Raw genomic sequence first — 19,589 nt, forward strand, 5'->3', positions numbered from 1 at the left:
ATCGTCGTCGTTGTATGATTTTTATACAGAAACATTTGTTATTTTAGACAAAAACTCGATTTTTCTCATAGCTATCGTCCAATGGGACTTGCCTTAAAGTTCGATTCTAAATTTCTTCAATTGTTTAAATTAGCTCCATTTTCTGATGTTTTTTCTGTCTGTTTTTTCTCTAAGGCTAGTTTTCTAGTGATTAAAACACATAAAAATAAATAAACTTATGGGGCTTCCCCATATTGTATTTGTTTTTAACTATTCTCTCTCACAATTGAAACAAGATAAAGGGACCTGAAATCCCATAATCTAAAACCAATTCGAAGAATATATACGTGCATGTATGAATGTGAATGGGGGGGGGGGGGGAATCTACCTCTTAATAAACGTATCAGTAGACATACATAAAAACCAAAATTTGTAATTTTTTCTTGTCGCCAGTGGCGAGTTGAAATAAACTTATTATTAGTCACCGCTCCTTTCTTTCTAGTCGCCTGATTTTTTTTTTTTTTTTTTTGTAAAAAAAAAGTAACTAAATTACAAATTAGCTTTTAAATTGCTGCTAAAACATAAAAATTACAAAGTTAAATGAAGGTTAATATAATTAACTAATGACTTTAAACGTTAATTGTTAACACGGGAGGGGGGGGGGGAGTGGTGACCGGAGAACAAATCACACGATGTGTTTAACTGCCACTTTTTTTAAAAATTTATTTATTAGTCTGCAAGTGGAGAATTTCAAAATAGAAACTAGAGTAAACAGACACTGAAAAATTATGCGCAAGGTCATGACGTGCTCAATAAATAAATGTATTCGTATTTTACTGTAGCTTTCATTTTATTTATATTAAAAAAGAAAAAAAAAAGCAATCAAAATTCATTTAACTATCTCATTTAATATTTAAAAATTCATATCTTCACAACATAAATTACTTCTTTTGAACTGTCATTTAAAAAAACACAGTATAATCACTTTTGTTTGCTATTGGGATAAAAATGGAATCGGAGGTCAGTGCAAAATAATTAAAAATTGAGGAGTAAAACCTTATGGGAACTTGGCAATGAAAAAATTGCATGAATGGGGGGGGCGGTCAATTTTTACTATCCCGTCCCCCCCCCCCTTCAAAAAAAAAAACTATTCGTGCATTCACCCTTTTGTGTAAAACATTTTTAGGGTTCTTTTTTTTTTTGAATCTCCCTTAGGGCCTTTATGGTTTGGGATAGAGGCGGGGGGGGGGGGGAGAAAGCTCATTTGCCATATGATAAATCCGCCACTACTTGATGTCCATATTGCAGTAAACAGTAATGAAGCTGTATCCCTAAAAAAGATAACATTAATACATATTTTCTACATTTAGATAGCGAACCTGCCGCCCCGACCCTTTTGTTAAATTCTAAACTATATTTTTTCTTAAAAGAACAACTTTTATTTATTGAAAATTTTATTGCTTCTTAAAAATTGCATCTTAGTGAAATTACAGCGAAGTCCAAAAAAAAAAAAACTGAAATTCTTGAGAACACCTGATACATTTTCACCCATCCCGCGTACAACAGGAGCACCAAATAGCTTGCACCTGGCCCTGTGCTTTAAACTAGAGCTTCGGATTGGATGATCGCTCGTTTCTTACCTGTGATTGGACGAACACGCGTGGCAGCTTCGCTGTTTGAAAGCGAGACGAACATCTGTTCTTCGGCTGCTCGAAATTTTATACGTTTGTGATGCGGGGTAGTATGTGGATGACAGTCGAAAAGTTAACTTATTTTTGACTCCTCTGGGGAGCTGAGGACGTTCATAATCTACTTTTGTTGACGAATTCCTTTTAAATGCTTATTTGCTTGTCTGGATTTGTGTGCGGGTGAGTGCTGTTTTGTATTATTCAGCTGTGATTATGTGTTTTCCATTTTCCATTATGATGTTTATAAAAAAAAATATCATTCGAAATCGCACGTGTTAAGTTGTTGTTGGAAAAATTATCAAATTTTTTTTATGTTTTGTTATTTTACATTGATTAGCGGATTTTTAAATAAACTTTCATTTAGAACAATGAAAAATTGTTCCGTATGATGCCCAGAAATATTAAAGTACTAAAGCACTACATTTTTTTGAAAAGTTATTTTGATAACCCGATGGAAAGGTGTTTGGAATCCGTGTGGTGTTAAACATTGGTAGCTGTAACTTTATGCATGAATGTCGTGTGTTCTAATTAGTACATTTAGCTGCAATTCATGCTGAAGTATAACAATGTGGGTTGAAGTGTTCTTTTGGATATTGACTATTCTTTTAATTCATCTCAATTGAGCTCTTCTGGACCATGCGACGAATAATTTTAGTCATACTTTCACTGCAGCGTAAATTATATCATTAACGTTTTTCATGAAATATCGGTATCCAATCTGGTGTTCTTTCAGCTGTAAAAAGTACAAATATGTGATGCCTCTTATTAGGGTTTTCTTTCTTTCTTTTTTTTTTTTTTGAACTAGTACTTCTATTGCATATATAGTCGGACCTCCATATATTGAAGTAGCAAATTGCCGGAAAAAAAGTCGATACATAGAAGAATTTTATTTTATCATAAAAATATCCAAAAACATTAAAATTAAAACTAATTTTCGTGCATGAAACCCAATTTATAATTTAAACAAGCATCGGATTTAATGAAAGTTAATAATTAAAAATTTAACAGAAATTACATTTTTGCGCCTTTATATCATACACCTTCATTCCTCGGCAATTCAACTTGAACCGCCACCTTGGGGGATTTTCGTTTTGACAATGTAATCGAGAGAAAAGTAAAAAATCAATCTACTTAACTTGAATGATTTTTAAAAGCTAAAAATACTAGGAATGATAATCAACAGACAAAAGGGATAACTTGAAACTGATTCTACAGTGTTACTGGTTGCAACTAAGATTTGAAATAAACTTGAGGGAATGTAAGAACAGAATGGAACAACGGCCCTATCTACACACCCCTGAAACCCAGATTCCTTATGAGTTTCGTAGCAACCTTGAGTGATCATAATTTTATCCGCTAACCTTCATTTTTCATGAGACAAACAGTCTAAAGTGGTAAAAAAAAAAAAAAAAAACTACGAATATCTCCAAAAAAAATCTCGATATATAGAAATAATTTTTCAATGTAATGAACATAGAAATTTGCTGGGATTTTGATATATATAGAAAATTTTGATATATGGAGGTTTGACTGTATTTAGAAAGCTAATATTTTAAACAAAGTTGGATTTTATCAACTTCCTACGTGCATGTTTAGGATTGTATTTGTTTGCAATGGTACTTTTGAACTTCGTATTAAAAGTTTGTCTTTCTACATTGTAATTTTTAACTTCTCTGTCGAGAGAGATGAGCCATTTTTGTTAAATTTTAAGTTTTCTTGTCGGAAAATTATTTTTATAAAATTTCATTTTTAATGTATATCTTTCTGTTACTCCTACCCTAGAGCGTTCTTTTTCTACTTTGATTATTTGTTTTCATATTTTTTGTTTCCATCATGTTTATTTAAATTTACAATCTCCTCCGAAGACGACATACGTTGTTGGTTAACGAGCAGGGACCTGAGCCCTGCATTGAAGGGGTGAAGCCCCCAAAATAATTGCCAAAGGCGGCGAACGGGGGTTAGCGGTGCAGGAATGAACCCCCAAGTGTATAACTGAAAGCTGGCAATAGAAAGTTCGTCATTGAGAATGTTAACGATGAATACTAAATGCAGGGAGTAAAATGGAGAACAGTAAATAAGAATTTCTTACACTCGCATTAAAGAAGACAAAGAAATTAAATCTTGCCTTTGCACAGTAAGAACGCACTTTTATAATTCTTCTCTTTTTTTGAACCGTAATTTCTAAAACGTTGCCCTCTTTCTGCGTACTACTGTGATCACTATCATACTTAATAAATATTTTCTAAAGATGCAATATTTAATTTTCAACTAAAATGTGTAGATCAACTACAACTAATGAGTAATATTTTTAACCTTCTTAGTCTTTTCCTTCGGTATAAGATGGGTATGTGCAAGCCCGTTATTTTCCAGAGTCAAGAGGCATAACTCATTGCATATTTTACAGAAAAGCAGTAAAAACCGCTTCCCCATACATATCAATTCGCAACTCCAATAAACTATAGGAGATGCTGCAGCCACTGCCTAATGGCGGATGAAAAAGGTAAAACAAACAAATGCCCTAACTTATAACATTCTTTGAAGCTTAGTGAATGACAGTAATTTTTAATCATGTTTGTAGGAAGCTTTCTTTTCTATTCTTCTAAAATTATATTAGACCATATAAACTATCTGAAGCCTGCAATTTATTCCAAAGAAAACACGTAGTACAGAATGTTTTACCTTTTTCGGCAGTGTTGTTAATCACCGTAAGGTAGCGTATTAGAGCTCTGGAGTTGCGAATACATTAGTTTTTCAAAGCTGTGGGGAGGGCGATTGCCCCCTCCTACCAGCACTAAATGACGGGTATGGGTGTGTGCTTGTTTGACATCACTGCGAATGAGTAGTTTTAGGAGCAATATTATTATGCATCTGACATCATTTTTCAGGACTTTTTACCTTTAGAAATAATTTTTTATGTACACACTCTACTATCCCTGTTGACTCACTTTCTTGTTTGACTCTCCCTTGGTCTTGTGACATAAAACCCAAGTAACCTTAATGGCTTTCTATACAATCGAACAAATCCACTTCATCCGAATTTCCCGCTGGGAATAGTAAGGAGAAGAAATCGTCCATGTTCCATTATCACCTTGTTCCAGAGCATTAAGAATTTCTCTTCGCCTCCCAAATTCCACCCACGATTTCCTAATGGCTTAACCCCCGGGAAAACGCTGCAGAAACGTCCTTTCTTTTTCAGTGAGAAACGATTCCGAATTTCCTATTTTTTTACGCTTCCTTCTATTTGGCACATAGATTTTTTTTCTCCTCCTGCCATCCTCGTACGCCCACAACTATCCTACCTTACATTATTGTACGGTTTCACCACTATCTTTTCATTTGATTCTTTGGTGAGGTAATTCGACAATGCGAAACAACACTCTGAGTAACATGTTCTTTAGTGAAAAATGATTTCAGGGGAGAAATTTCGACACGAATGGTGGATCATGAAGAATCATTAAGGCATTGCCAAGAGGCACCCATGCGATTATTCTGGTGCATCCTTTTTTTGTGTCGAATTTAATGAATCTCTTGGGAAGCGTGAAGATGGCGATCTAACACTTAACTCGGGCTCCAAATATGGCTTTTTTTTAAGGTTTTTGCGCCCCTCCCCCTGTAGTTTGTGTACTTGGGTGAAATTGTTTTTTAAAGCTCAATTTAAGAGTACTGTTTTTGTTAAGGCAATTTTTCGAATCCTGTTAAACTATTGATTTTTGCCCCGCTCAACTTTGTGCATGTGATTTGTCAGTGCTGTGGACAGGACATGGAGTTTGTCAGGTAGACTCTGCGGACATCTTGAAAAGTCAGTTTAAAAGCTGCTTCGTAGGAAAAATAGGATTTCAGAGTTGCTCGATATTTTCATCATGGAAAAAACCTTCCAGGAGGAAACATTGCATTATGAACTAGCGTTATGAAACTGCATTATGAGTTAGTATATGTTTTAGTCAGATTCTTCTGTTTTTGTAGATGTGGCTTTATGAGAAGCCAATTCATTTTACTTGTCTTTTGTTTAGATTTTTATTTCAGTTTTTAGTTTTGGTTTGGTTGCGTTTCGGCAAAACCGAAACTATGCAGATATGCGCATAAAATTTAATTTTATGAAAATATTCCTCATAAGTATGACTAGGAAAATAACATAAAGTTCAATTTTTGGGTTTGGTTCTGTTTTTTGTCTAATTTTCGTTTATCTAGTTTACGGTTTCGGTTTAGTATGTGGTTAATATTTAATGAAACCTTCTGAAATATTTCATACGTATTTTCAATTAAAGATGATGATTTTTTTTTTTTTTTTTTTTTGTAATTAATAATTTTATTTTCTTCTCCAATACAGCATGTGACTATCCTAACGCAGGATCACATAACAAAACACACAATACAAAGCACATAAATTAAAAATAGGTAGACATAAGCAGGGCCGGCTCTAGTAGTTTTGCCGCCTCAGGCGATGTTGACAAGTTCTCAAATCATCGAGCATACTCTCACGTATTGTTGCAATTTGAGCTGCAAAGAAAAAATACAAAAAACTAATTTGAGTTTTTCATTTTTTTTTTTTTTTTTTTTTTTTGAGCAATATTGTTCTCATTTGACTGTTTTGAATTCCTATCATTTTATTTTCCCCCTCACCTCCTTCTGCACACCATCGTTGACCAGCCCCTCCCGATGTTGCTCCTCTAGTGAAAACGTCTCCAGGTTGCCTCCATATCCTACACACACACGCATACATACACACACTTACACACACACGAATATATACTCCATCACACACATACACCATCACACATACACACTCGTGATTGCGAAAAACATAATTTGAATTCAAGATGTCAAAAGTAATTTTTTTTTTTTTTTGGCCGCCTCACATTTTGCAATCATGAAATTTGCCACCTTTAAAAACTGCAATTCTAGACGGTGGCACAGGCTGCTTGCCCCCCCCCCCCCGGAGTCGGGCCTGGAGATACTTCTCTCGTTTCCAATAACAGAAAAAAACTGAAAATTGATAAACTACTAAGCCGCAAAGCGTTGGCCAGGTTGCGCCCCGGGAAGGCGAGTTTACCACCACATCCCAATATTTAACTATAAGATTTTATTAGTTAGAATTTTCACAGTAGAGCGCTACCAAAGAAAAGTCTTGGCCAAGAACAGTGGTTTGAAATAAAATATTTAAAAAATGTAGTAAAACAAGGAAGCATTATTGCATGCATATTTTCAACTTAATTGCATGTACAGTAAACTCCCGATTATCTGCGGATTAGGCTGGCACGGTAACCACCGATAAACGAAACCGCGGATAATCCGAATTACAGTTAAAAAACGATACTGGTGTATACAATAGCTAAAAAACAGGAATAAAACTCACACATGCATGTAAGTTATAGCTAAAAAGAAAAACAATGATTGTAAAAAATATATGTAAGCTAAAATCAAACAATGATATAATCATAAGTTACCACCGTTGAAAAAAAAAATTGTGAAAAGACCCGCGGATAATCCGACCGCCGATAATCCGGAGTTTACTATATGTGTTTATTTCTCAAATATTCTAAAAATCCTAAGCATCTAGCGCTTCGTATGTAGAACTTCCAATCTGCGTTGTCCATCACTATTGAATCAGGCAGCTTTGATGGATTACCCTCCATGTTTTCCACGGCTGGGCAAACTCAACATTGTGTTTCATTCTCTAAGCCGAAAGTTTATTTATTCTTTTGTCTAACGAACCATACACTTGAATCGCCATGTTTCTCGCTGGTCGACTGTTCTGGTTCGCTTCTCTAGGCAAGAGGTCAAAAGCTGATTTTAATTAACAATATTCCTCTCTCCGGGTGACTGCGAGTTATGTGCTTCTTCTAAGAGCGGTCCTTCGATATTTTAGTGTTAATGACCCTTTTTAATTGTGGAATTCTTGCGTGGGTGTTTTTTTAAAGGTTCGATTATGGTTTTTGTCTGAAGAAAATCAAATTTAGCTTCGCAGCAGCACCGCTAAAAAACACAACGTATGTTCTAAATTAATAATTATAAGCTGATTCAATAACTTAGTCAGAGAGAAGAAGGGACTAATATACTGCCGTGTGCAGGTAAAGGGCAGTAACTGCAAATTTTTCTTTTTTTTTTTTGCATTTTTGTCATCTACTGTACGTTATCTTTATTGTACAAGCTCTCTTATTTGGTTTCCGCTGAAAAAAAAAAGGTGCGAAAAAGACGTCAAATTCCAACGTTTCCCCATTGTTAGTATTGAGTCCAAAACGCGTTTTTTCAAATATCTCAAAACTTATATCGAAAACTCATTTCTGCAGATACTGCCGTTTACCTGCACACGGCAGTATAAAATACTGTTCCTCTTCAAAATGTCAAAGCAAATTCTAAAAATGTATGTGAGATAATTTATTTTCCTCTCTTTGTAAAATTTTTCGTTAAGAAAATTTCGTGAAAGAAAACTCAAGTATTTTGGCCACAAATTGAGAGAAAAAAAGAGAAAATAATTTTTAACTTTTTATTTGGATATTGATGTAATATGTCATTTATCTTGTATTGGGACAAATTTGTTATGAGAAAAAGAGAGGTTCATTACCAGGGGCGCCCCGAACTTAAATTTTTCGGAGGGCGGAAATTCTAAATTTGCCGAATGGAACTCCAGATTTCGCCGAATGATGATAATTTTGCCGAATAGAACCCTAAGTTTTGCTAAATCGTTAGACAAAACTTGCCGAATAAGGACATTTTTGAAAGGTCACAGTGACCCCATCCTGTTCCCCTGTTCATTACTTAGTTTTAAATTATGCGAATTAAAGTTTGACAAACTCAAATGATCTATGATAATTAAACACGTCCCAATGATTGAAGTCCACACCAGGAATGAATGACTGTTCACTCATGTTTGTCATTGTCCGGTGGAACAACGATTCTGGATGGATTAGTTTTTACTAGTAATTTATATGCTGATAATGCTGCTTGACAGAGATGTGCTTAAGAATGACGTCAGAACAGAAGTGTCAATTTTGCTGGTCGGACATGCTACTCCGTTATATATGACTGCGGTTGTAGCAACTATCTGTGACATACTGTACTATTCGGCTTGTTAGCTATTTTGTTAAAGTTTAATGATACATCCGTTAAAGTTTGACTTTTTCTAAACATACTAAAGTAGATAAAAAGGACATTTTTCGTTTTTGATGATATTCGTTCATAAACCTGCATGCTTATGTGAAATGTAACTCTTAATAAATAACTACTATTAATAGTTTTCGATAGTTACATGGCAATTTTCGGTTTTGAACTCTCACCATCTCGTGATACCAATTTTTATATTCTTTTCCTCTATGACATTTCCTATCCGTTTTCTTATTGACTTGACTTAGAGAGGAAGTCGATTTCGATACGATTTCCGCTGCACCCTGCATATTTTTTCTCTAGATGACGAAATTTAAAACTGACCTGAACAGACCAATAATAAACAACTGAAAATATCACGTGCACAGCTTTCGATCCTCTTCCGAAAGGACGCAGAAAGATCTTCTGTCGTGCAGGGTAGTGAACATTTTAGGCAGTTTTACTAAATGCAGTTTCCTTTGATAACTTCGAAATGTCAGTGGTGCTTCTTTTAGGTTATTTATGCGGTTGATCAATAACTTTCCATTTTGAGACGTTATGAAGAAGCGATTTTTTCGTATTCAAATTTATCAAGTCAGGTAGGTGAATGACTTTGACTTTTTATTCGCTAGTAATGGTTAATGTAATATTTATTTAAAACTAAAAAAATAAAAATAATAATATAAACCATATCATCAAGAATAAACTCTAAATATTTAGTTCCCAAGAAAGTTTTTGAACACGATAGACGTTCCGTGGATAATAACGTATTTTAGAGTATGAATTTACCATGTGTCACTATACACCTGATACATCTGAAGAACGTCGCTCTCATTGGAATATTATTATGGATCTTGAGCATATTACACCGAAAAATAAAAGAACGCACTCCACGTTTATGTAAATGCATTCGTTTTTCAAAGTCATGACGGGGGAGTGCAATTGCAATATTCTGACTCCTCCTCTTTAAATGACAGGCTTGCCTCGAGTAAGTTTGACTTATCAGATGAAACATAAAAAATATTTAGCTATCAATTTTTTTTTCTAAATGGCAATGGTACATATTACTCAAAGCATATTACACCGAAAAATAAAAGAACGCACTCCACGTTTATGTAAATGCATTCGTTTTTCAAAGTCATGACGGGGGAGTGCAATTGCAATATTCTGACTCCTCCTCTTTAAATGACAGGCTTGCCTCGAGTAAGTTTGACTTATCAGATGAAACATAAAAAATATTTAGCTATCAATTTTTTTTTCTAAATGGCAATGGTACATATTACTCAAAGCATATTACACCGAAAAATAAAAGAACGCACTCCACGTTTATGTAAATGCATTCGTTTTTCAAAGTCATGACGGGGGAGTGCAATTGCAATATTCTGACTCCTCCTCTTTAAATGACAGGCTTGCCTCGAGTAAGTTTGACTTATCAGATGAAACTTAAAAAATATTTAGCTATCAATTTATTTTTCAAAATGGCAACGGTACATATTACTCAAAGCATATTACACCGAAAAATAAAAGGACGCACTCCACGTTTATGTAAATGCATTCGTTTTTCAAAGTCATGACGGGGGGAGTGCAATTGCGATATCCTGACTTCTCCTCCCTAAATGACAGGCTTGCCTCGAGTAAGTTTGACTTATCAGATGAAACTTTAAAAAAATATTTAGCTATCAATTTATTTTTCTAAATGCCGGTCAAATTATTGAGGAAAATCTATTAATTTCCTTGTATTATCATCTTTAATTTCTGCTTCTTTTCCTTGAAGATTCCGAACAAGTTATTCAATACAGTATGGGAGAATGCATAAATCGTTCTATCTAAATTGAAGCAACACCAATCAATTAGGATTCTTAATTAAAATATTTCCTTTATGTGGAAAAGTCTCTCCAATGACATAGACATCTCGAACCTTGTAGAGGGAAAAAACGTCTTTCTTTCTCATTTTTCTCTTGGAAGTGCAATGCTAGACTGACCGCTGGACATTTTTGGTTTCAAATATTCTTAACACATACTATAGGCGTGCGGGGTTGCCGAGAGCCACGACGGGAGGGACCCTTATTAGTTTATATATAGCCGGGCCCACTCCCCCATGCAACATTCTGACAATAAAATTTACCTGATTGTGAGTGGGGTCCCTCAAGAGTCGGGTTCCTGATTTCCAATTAGGTTGACATTGCGTATCGTACGCCCAGCAGAGCATAAGACAAATTATAGGCCCTTATGCAGTATGCACTTATAATGCCGAACCTTTTTCCGAAATTTGATTTTTACGACTTTTTAAGAAAAAAAAAAAACAAAACTTCTGCAGCTGTGCAACTTTTAGATTGAGTGTCTGAAATATATGTATATATAAGATATAATTGAAACAATCATAATCTGCATGTTTTAAATATCTTGAAGAAATAATTACCGGAGCCCGGAGCTGCAATCAGTTCGGACCTTTTGAATCCCCTAATTGCCTCCTCTGACCCCCGTTTCCAGTTAATGACCTGTTTTGATTCGACCCTTGAAACTCCTTTATTTTAAACAAAATTTTCTATCGTCTCAAATCACTATTATTATTATTATTACTCCCATCAACCATACTTAATAGTTGTGCACTGAAATTTCTGTTAACTACAGCTATATTTTAGTCGGGCGTTTTGTTGGTTAGGCATTTAGAAGTGTTTTGAAGAATCAATAGCCCTCTGTATCGTTTTTCCTCAAAGTTTATAAATTCCAATGGGGGGTCCATTCCCCTAAGAGCAACATCCCCCCCCCCCACAATAAAATGTCCCCGAAAATAGCAAAATGTCTCCTTAAGATTTCAATGGTACAATCTCCACTATTCCCCCCCCCCCCCAGGAAGTAGAAAATGGTAGTAGAAATGGATGGCTTTATTTTGTTTCAAAAAAATATCGCCCGTTAAGTGTTTATAAATTACTTTTCAAATTCCCATGTTCAAAGAAATGTTTATTAATCTCCTTTTCAACCCGCGTTACTTCTTCCGTAAATTTAACTTTAACCATGACTGTTGAATACTTGCCTATTGATTACCCTTGCAGATGGCAACAGCGGCGAGCATGTGTTTGTAAACAGAATTATTATTTTCAACATTTTTAATTATGATACATACTAAAGTGTTGTGTAAGAAATCGAAAATCTAGTTACATAATACGAGTTTAAAACAGTTTTAAGCTATCTACGTTTCCTTGAATGATAGATGTTGCAGAATTCTGAAAGACACGAAAATTCAACAAAGAATTCATGCGCCCGAGAACCGATATCATTCGATGATTTTGGAAAATGTGACTGAAAATGGCGATCAGATATTCTGCAGATATTTTTACAAACATCTACTTGTATCTTCAATGAATTGACGTAATATTTGGCCGAGTTTTGACGTCATTCCACCTGGCAGTTTTCCTCATTAAGAAACGCGCAGAAAAGTTTCTTGAGGAAACGGGGATAAGTTTGCTGCTGAAATAAATTTAAAAGTTGCCTTAGCCAGATAGGTTTGATGTTATCTTTCACGCTGGGGAAAATTCGGCGATTCATATCTTTGCTGTTCGGGTGAGTTTTACGGCTGAATGTATTGTTCATAAGTACACAAACACAATTTTTATTTATCGTTTAGAGAATTTTCATGAAAATTATTGCAAATAATTGTTTTTGTTGAACTTATAACCATGTGTTTTTTGTCTTTTATGATTTTGACAAAAATAATAGTTATTAAAAAGAACTTTTAAAAACAGAACTGAATTTTATTCCTTTTTCTGTGATATTTTGTAAAAAAATTTTTGAGTTTTATGCCTTTAAATTTGTTGCAACAGCATATGTTCCAAAACTTAATAAGTACTATACTATAGTTAGGAATAACATGTATGGGGGAATTCCAATAAATTGGTCCTGAAAACAATTTTTTGGGATTGTATTTGGGGGTTGTCGCCAAATGCATTGTTTCTGCATTTAACATTCTGATTAAATGATTTGACAAATAGGAGGTAGCATTGTAATTTGTTTTTTAGGATGAGTTTTAATGATGCCCAATGTTCCTTCTCAGTAGATTTTTGTGAGTTTTTTTAAAAAATATTCTCATTTTTCAAATTCTATGAACACAAAAAAAAAACTCTTTTATTTTTTTTTTTTCTTTTAATCGGTCTAAATGTTGCTCCCCTGGCAGCTGGGCCCCTGGCGAGAGCCATTTCTGCCAAACCCTAGTTACGCTACTGGTTGCATGAAAAGTAATATCAAACTATTATTGATAGTGAAAATGTTAATGTACTATAATTTTATATTTCAGTTCCTCTCTGAAGCCTGTTGAGCGGGCTTCTTGTGGACCGGGTCCGCCACTAAAGCAAGTCAGATCATACTCTGTGGAAAGTAACAACTGCAACTTTGCATCGTCTCAACTTGCTCGTGCCAGGCAAAGATCAGTCAGTGGTAATGTCGCTAGCAAGAAGACTCCTGTTCGCAGAGTGGACGATGATGCTCTTAAGAGATCAAGGCTCCATAGCAGCCAGTGAGTTTATTTCTGCATTGCATTACTTTTGTTGGATTCTTTTGCTTTATTTTCTTTGTAAATTTAATATAAAATGCAATTGACTTATTTTAATGCTTATCATTTGACAGTGCATTTTAATGCACTGACTTATTTTAATGGCAAAAAACGTTGCCGTGGTATTGTGGTAGTAGATTTAAATATAATAGTAAGTCAGAGTTTTTCTTACTGTTACATTTAAGGATATTTGAGTAAAAATTATTCTAAACTCTATTGAACAATGTAATAGTAATATTTTTTTCTGGGAGTTAAAAATTTAGCATTTTACTAGTTTCTAAAATAACTATTCACAATTTATTTAATGTGTTCATGTGTGTTCTCAAGTAATAATTTTGATATTTAAGGTTTGCCAAACCTGTCATTTGGTGGATTGGGGGATTAGCAATGAAATTCTCTAGATTTTGGAAACTGCAGTTATACTGCCGTGTGCAAGTAAAGGGCAGTAACTGCAATTTTTCATTTTTCTTTTTTTTTTTTTTTTTTGCCTTTTTGTCATCTATTGTACGTTATCTTTATTGTAAAAACTCGTTTATTTGGTTTCTGCCGAAAAACAGGCGCGAAAAAAACGTCTACTTCCAACATTTTCCTATTGTTTGTATCGAATCCACCATACATTTCTTCAAATATCTCAAACTAAGTTCTGCAGAGACTGCTGTTTACCTGCACACGGCAATATAAATTTGTGTATGTATTTTGTTTTCCCTTCTGTGAAATATATGGAGTACATACCTTTTGCCCTGTCCCCCTCCCAGAAAACTTTGAAATGACAGGCCCAAAGTTTTCATTTTCTATTCTTTACATATTTTATTTTTAGTTGAAGTATTTTAGTTTTGTAAAATGAAAGTTGTTTTTAAAAAATCTAAATTTTAATTCATTGATTGCTCATTACAGGTATGAGCTATCTCAAGATCTGTTGGACAAGCAGGTAGAAATGCTGGAGAGGAAATATGGAGGAGTTTGTGCTCGTAAAGCTGCTTTAACCATCCAAAGAGCCTTCCGTAAATACACGATTATGAAGCGCTTCCAAGACATAGCCAATGCTTCCAAAGGTGAAAAGCGTCTCTCTCGGAGATTCCCGACGTTCGACGTCGAGAACAAAGAATGGATTGTCTACAACAACAATGGCACAGTGTCTCGCTATCCTCACTTCCAACATCACCAGTCTTGCTACGAGGGTGATATCAAACTTTGCAACAACTTTCATTCCAATGTCAACTCTGATTCGATGTTACAAACTCAATACAATTCCTTGTACCGAGAACTGAACGATACGCTCGATCCTGCCGACTCTCGCTACAGCAAACCTTGTCGCACCCAGAGCTTCAGGGAGAGGCGTATCAAATATCAGGAGGCATACAGTCAGGGGGCTTATCTGCCCGAACTTGTAAATAACAAAGATTCCAACAACTGTGAACATTTTGCAAGCAAACAGGCTGCTCTGTTAAATAGTGCATATTACCACGATGTGTACCAGTCTCAAGTTACCAGGTCGCCACCCTCTTTCCCTCGTCATCCGGCGTGGACGGCGGTACCAAATGCTAATTTGCAAAGGACTCATTGTTCTCCGAACCAGACATCCCTGTACATTAATTCTAGTCCTAGTGTCAAAGTTCAGCACCAAGAACATTTTCAGCCTGCAAGGGATTCCGTGTCCTCTGAAGATAGCGCACTGAGCTCGGTAATTATCAAGCCATTTCTCACTTGGATTACTAAATGTTTTGTTAAATATTTGGGGATCATTTTAACTTGCTTTTTACTTGTTACCAGCGTTTTAATGTGTTTCGTATTGTGTCATTATTGATCATTTGAGGCAGTCAGAAGCAAAGGGATGTAAGTGGACATTTTCAAGTTTTGAGTAAAACACGTTTAAAAATAAGATCCTAGGTAGGCTTTCATTGAAATTTTTTTCTAAATCATGCTGTATGGCAGCAACTGCCTGGGCTACTAGTACCATCTCTTGCCTCAAGACAGAGGAGAGGTCCACCTACCATGTGTACTGGTTATATCCAAATTTTTAATTTTGCCGCTTGCATCCCTTTGCTTCTCACTACCTCATTTAACCTTTTAAAGACCATTATTAGGCATATATGTCTAGTTCAAATTCATTGTATAAATAATCCAATACTAATAACCAGTAAACTATATTTTTTTCTTGTTATTGGGGCATCAGATTCCTTATATTAGCAAAAAAAATATGCCATAACATTTTTTTTTTTAAAAGCACTACTACTTCAATATTCTGTTTCAGAACTTATGATCTTGAGAAGGTTAAATGAAAGTTTGACATGTTTCTAACAGTGTCATTAATTGATATTACAATGAAGATTTGAATCTAGCTTTCAGCAGCTGTGTAAGCTTAGTTTATTTTTGTTTTGTGTAACCATGCAACTTGCAACTGCTAATGGAGTATATTGTCACCTCAGAGTAACAGTAAGATATCAAATCCCAGAAATAACACTAAGATATCTTACTGTTGCTCTGAGGTGACGATAAGTGCCAGTCATAAGAAGCAAGCTGTTTATGCTTAGTGTGGTAAGTTAAAATTAAAATCAACGAAATAAAAATTGGTAGATATGTGTGTGCTATAGTTAATTGGGACAACACTATGGATTGAAAACTTGGATTTAAACCTCCGGATTGACACTAAATTCAACCTATTTTTAAACCAGTATGTGTATTTGAAAGCAAACCAAGTTTTAAAAATTGTGGTCTAAGGCAAAATTATGCTGCAAATTTATTTTTATTTGTGATAAATACATGTAGAAAAAGCAATTATCATTTACAATAAAAAAAAAAACCTATTCTTTCAAAGAAGTTTTAAACAAAAACTTGTGTTCAAGTAGATTTTCAGAACAATCTCCCCCCCCCCCCTTTTTTTTCAAACATTTTTAACAATTTCTTAGAATTAGATATCCTTTTTTGTTTTTGAGCTTTTTTAGGATTAATTTTTATTTGTTAGAATTTTTTTTTTGTTATTATTTTTGCAGAAGTGTGTAAAAAGCCGCAAAATTGTTCTGAAAATCTTGTTGATGACAAGTTTATGAGCAGAAATGTCTTTAAAAATTTTCTTGCATTGAATTTAAAAGAAATTTCAAAAGTCTGTCAACCTAACTGAATTTGGTTTACAGGGTTCCCACGGTCCTTAAAAGTCCTTAGAAACTCCTTAGTTTTGATTTTGAAAAATAAGGGCCCTTAAAAGTCCTTATTTTTGGTTTAAGGTCCTTAGTTTTCTTTCCTGGTCCTTAGTTTCCACTACTGTTCGCAATTTAAAAATTTTTAATTGTCAGTGATGATAAAGTTCTTTTTTCCTTACACCACTTCCTTTCGCCTACATTGGGACCCTCTTCTTCGAGAGTTTCTGAGTGTAGACGAAGAACGTGTAGGGGGGTACAGTATCTTCATTTCCACTCTTGTTAGACTGGGAATTTGGTAGCAATCCAGTCAACACCGTGCTTTTGGATCGTAAAGGGGAAATACTAGGTTTGGATTTGGATTAGCAGTTGAGATGTGTTGACTATAATGGATGGCAATGGCTGTTTGGTAGTTCGCCACCTTATCTCTGTTTTCTCATTCTATACCCAGGAAGTATAACAGATTGTTTTGTCTCAAGTTCAATGAAACTATTATCACGGATTATGCTGGGGATCCCTTTAGGGCCTTTGTACACTCGGAGTAAACACACGACGCGACCGATAAGCACCCACTTCATAAAACCTCATTAGACGCGGGGGGTACCCAAATCATCAGACAAGTTCCAGTGTGAACTGCTCTGGCAACTTAATAGGCAACATCAAATGGTGATCGAGCTCTCGCTCGCGCAACGGCTCATTTATATGCGTCATGAATTTTCTACTGTAAATTTTCGGTACTATTTTTAATGTTGCCTCATGTTTAAAGCATGTAATTATTTATTTTTTTCAGTAAAATGAAATATATATATTGGATGCCATACTATTCTAGTGTTCAATCGATTTAAGCAGTAATGATTAATTTTGTATATTTATATTTCAAAATATAAAACATATTTTAGAGCTTTAACTTGGTTTATTTTATCTTAACTGTTTGTCTTAAGAGAAAACAGAGAAGTAAAATAATAATTATAATTAAATGCTGTTATGACTTTTTTAAAGCTGATTTGGGGTCCTAATCTCATTCTGTAGGTTGAAAAAAACAAGTCTTTAACTAATGATACTATGCAATAAAAAAGACCATTGTGACGCAACTCTAACTGTGCATCACGCAATACTTCCAATATATACTGTCAGCCCCACTTAATCGGGTATCGGATGAACGGATATTCGCTTATTTGAATAAAATCTGGAACCGAATATTTCCCCATAGACGCAATGTTAAAGATCTCCAATATGAATTTTTAAAAATAAGTACCGTAACATATTAAGTACCAAAAGGTAAGTAAATAAGAGTTAAAGAAAAGAAAAGTCAATAGCATAAAATAAATTATTTTGATTCAACACTTTTTTTTAAAAGTAGATATTAAAATGTTTATCATAAATGCAAAAGTTATTGAATGTTTTGTACATACTAAGAGCTAATTAATTGCTTTTTATTTAATCATTTTGGTACTCTTTGTCATTTAGTGAAATCCATGTAAGCATTTTTTTACGCAAGATTATGAATTGACCTGTTTTGTTCTTGCATATCATTAATGTATGGGCTGTATAATGTGCTTTTTTTCTGCAAGTTGTTGCCTAAAAAAATCTGCTGCATATTGTACTCTAATATAAAAACATTCAGTGTTCAACATAAAATTGCTGCCAGTTAGGAATTGACAAAGGAAAAAAAAGTTCAGATCACAAATTTTATTAGTTCTGAAAACCTTTTTGGTTTAGTTAAAAAGTAATAAATATTTTTGGGTCTGGTTCTGTAATCTAATGATGACTAGTTAAAGTGTTATTTTTTTTTTGGGGGGGGGGATATTTTCAAACTGAAGGGGGTTTATATATTCGTTATATGTATGTAATTAAAAAAAAACATTTAACATAAAATTGAGGGGAAAGATATTTTTCCCTGTTAAAAGAATTTTGTGCTTTAAAATTGCTTTAAATTACAGTCTTACCATCCACACTGCTATAGCATTTTGCGTTGATTGATTTTAATTAGCATTGTTTAGGTCCTTAATTTTTTGAAAAAGTCCTTAGAAAGTGCTTAGAAAGTCCTTAGTTTTTATTTTGAAAAAGGAGTGGGAACCCTGGTTTACATTTCAAGGATTGAGCTCTAATGGTTGTACATGCAGTAGTTAATTACATATTTTGTATTGTATTCTTATAAATTTGGTTTTCATTCTAATGTCTTAGACTGTACCTTTGAGCATGCTAACATAAACCACTATAAGATTGTTACAATCTGCATATTAGTTATGGCAATGACCTTTATGCTGATTCTCAAAATTCAACATTTAATTATCTTTAATTTATAATTTATTGTAGTTAGATTTGCATTTTAGTGTCTACTAAATTCGGCATGAAAGAAAGTGGTGGACTAGATTAGTAGCGTGGTTTGCCTTTCATGTTGCGCATTATTAAAACATCATTTGAGTTCATGTCTTTTCTTGTCATTGTGTTATAAATATTTAAATTTAATGCACTCAATTCTTGAGTGATCTTTTTTTTTGTGCAGTGTATGAAAAAAATTTTATGTGGTCCCTTTGCCACACAAGAACAGGTTAGAGTATACTCTGAATTGTGTTGTGGTTTTTTTTTTCATTTGTTGTGTCTAATCAAACTTATTGTTTACAGCTTAGCATAGAAATGGAAGCAAATGAGCTAGATGCCAGTATTCATCGAGGCTCATTGGCGAGGCATTCCCTGAACGTAAGTCCTTCAAAACAGTCTGGTCCTGTTTTGCTGCAAAGGAATGCTGTTCGTGCCAGTGATGTTGCTCTTGGTCGAAGAGTCGCACCGAGAGGAGAACAGAAAAAGGTGCCCCCGCAAGTTCCAAAGAGAACTTCCTCCATTCCCAGCAGGGAAGATAATCAAGAACATTCTGAGTCTCCTTCAGAAAACCAGCAATTGAAATCATGTGGCAAAACTGTGGATGCTTCCCCGGTGTGGAAGAGGAAATCTCTAGTAAGTTCACTATTAGAATAAAGCGATAACTCACGTCATAGCTGCCAACTCTTCCGATTGGCTCTGGAGACTCCCGAGTTTTGATGAAGTCTCGCTAATAAAGTAAATGTCTCCCAAAGTTTCATCAAACCCCCAAAATTCCACAAAATAAAGGAATCTTCAGTGGAGTTAAAAAAAAGAAAAAAAAAAAACACCTTGCAATGAATC

General features: G+C 34.5%; 1 protein-coding gene across 6 annotated transcripts in view; it reads left to right on the forward strand.

Annotated features, from left to right (window-relative positions):
* LOC129234233 (IQ motif and SEC7 domain-containing protein 1-like) overlaps positions 1-19,589 on the forward strand; it is a 684,204-nt gene that overhangs the window by 642,354 nt on the left and 22,261 nt on the right. For 5 of the 6 annotated variants that reach the window (XM_054868167.1, XM_054868168.1, XM_054868171.1 and 2 more), the window contains 3 exons: positions 13,039-13,257; positions 14,188-14,974; positions 19,053-19,382. In XM_054868167.1, the coding sequence (XP_054724142.1) occupies positions 13,039-13,257; positions 14,188-14,974; positions 19,053-19,382 (1,336 nt within the window). Of the gene's footprint in view, positions 1-1,765; positions 1,848-13,038; positions 13,258-14,187; positions 14,975-19,052; positions 19,383-19,589 lie in introns of those variants that run through there. The other variant, XM_054868170.1, reaches the window with a different exon arrangement.

Source organism: Uloborus diversus, chromosome 1 (genome assembly GCF_026930045.1).
Source record: "Uloborus diversus isolate 005 chromosome 1, Udiv.v.3.1, whole genome shotgun sequence".
Lineage (NCBI taxonomy): Eukaryota > Metazoa > Arthropoda > Arachnida > Araneae > Uloboridae > Uloborus > Uloborus diversus.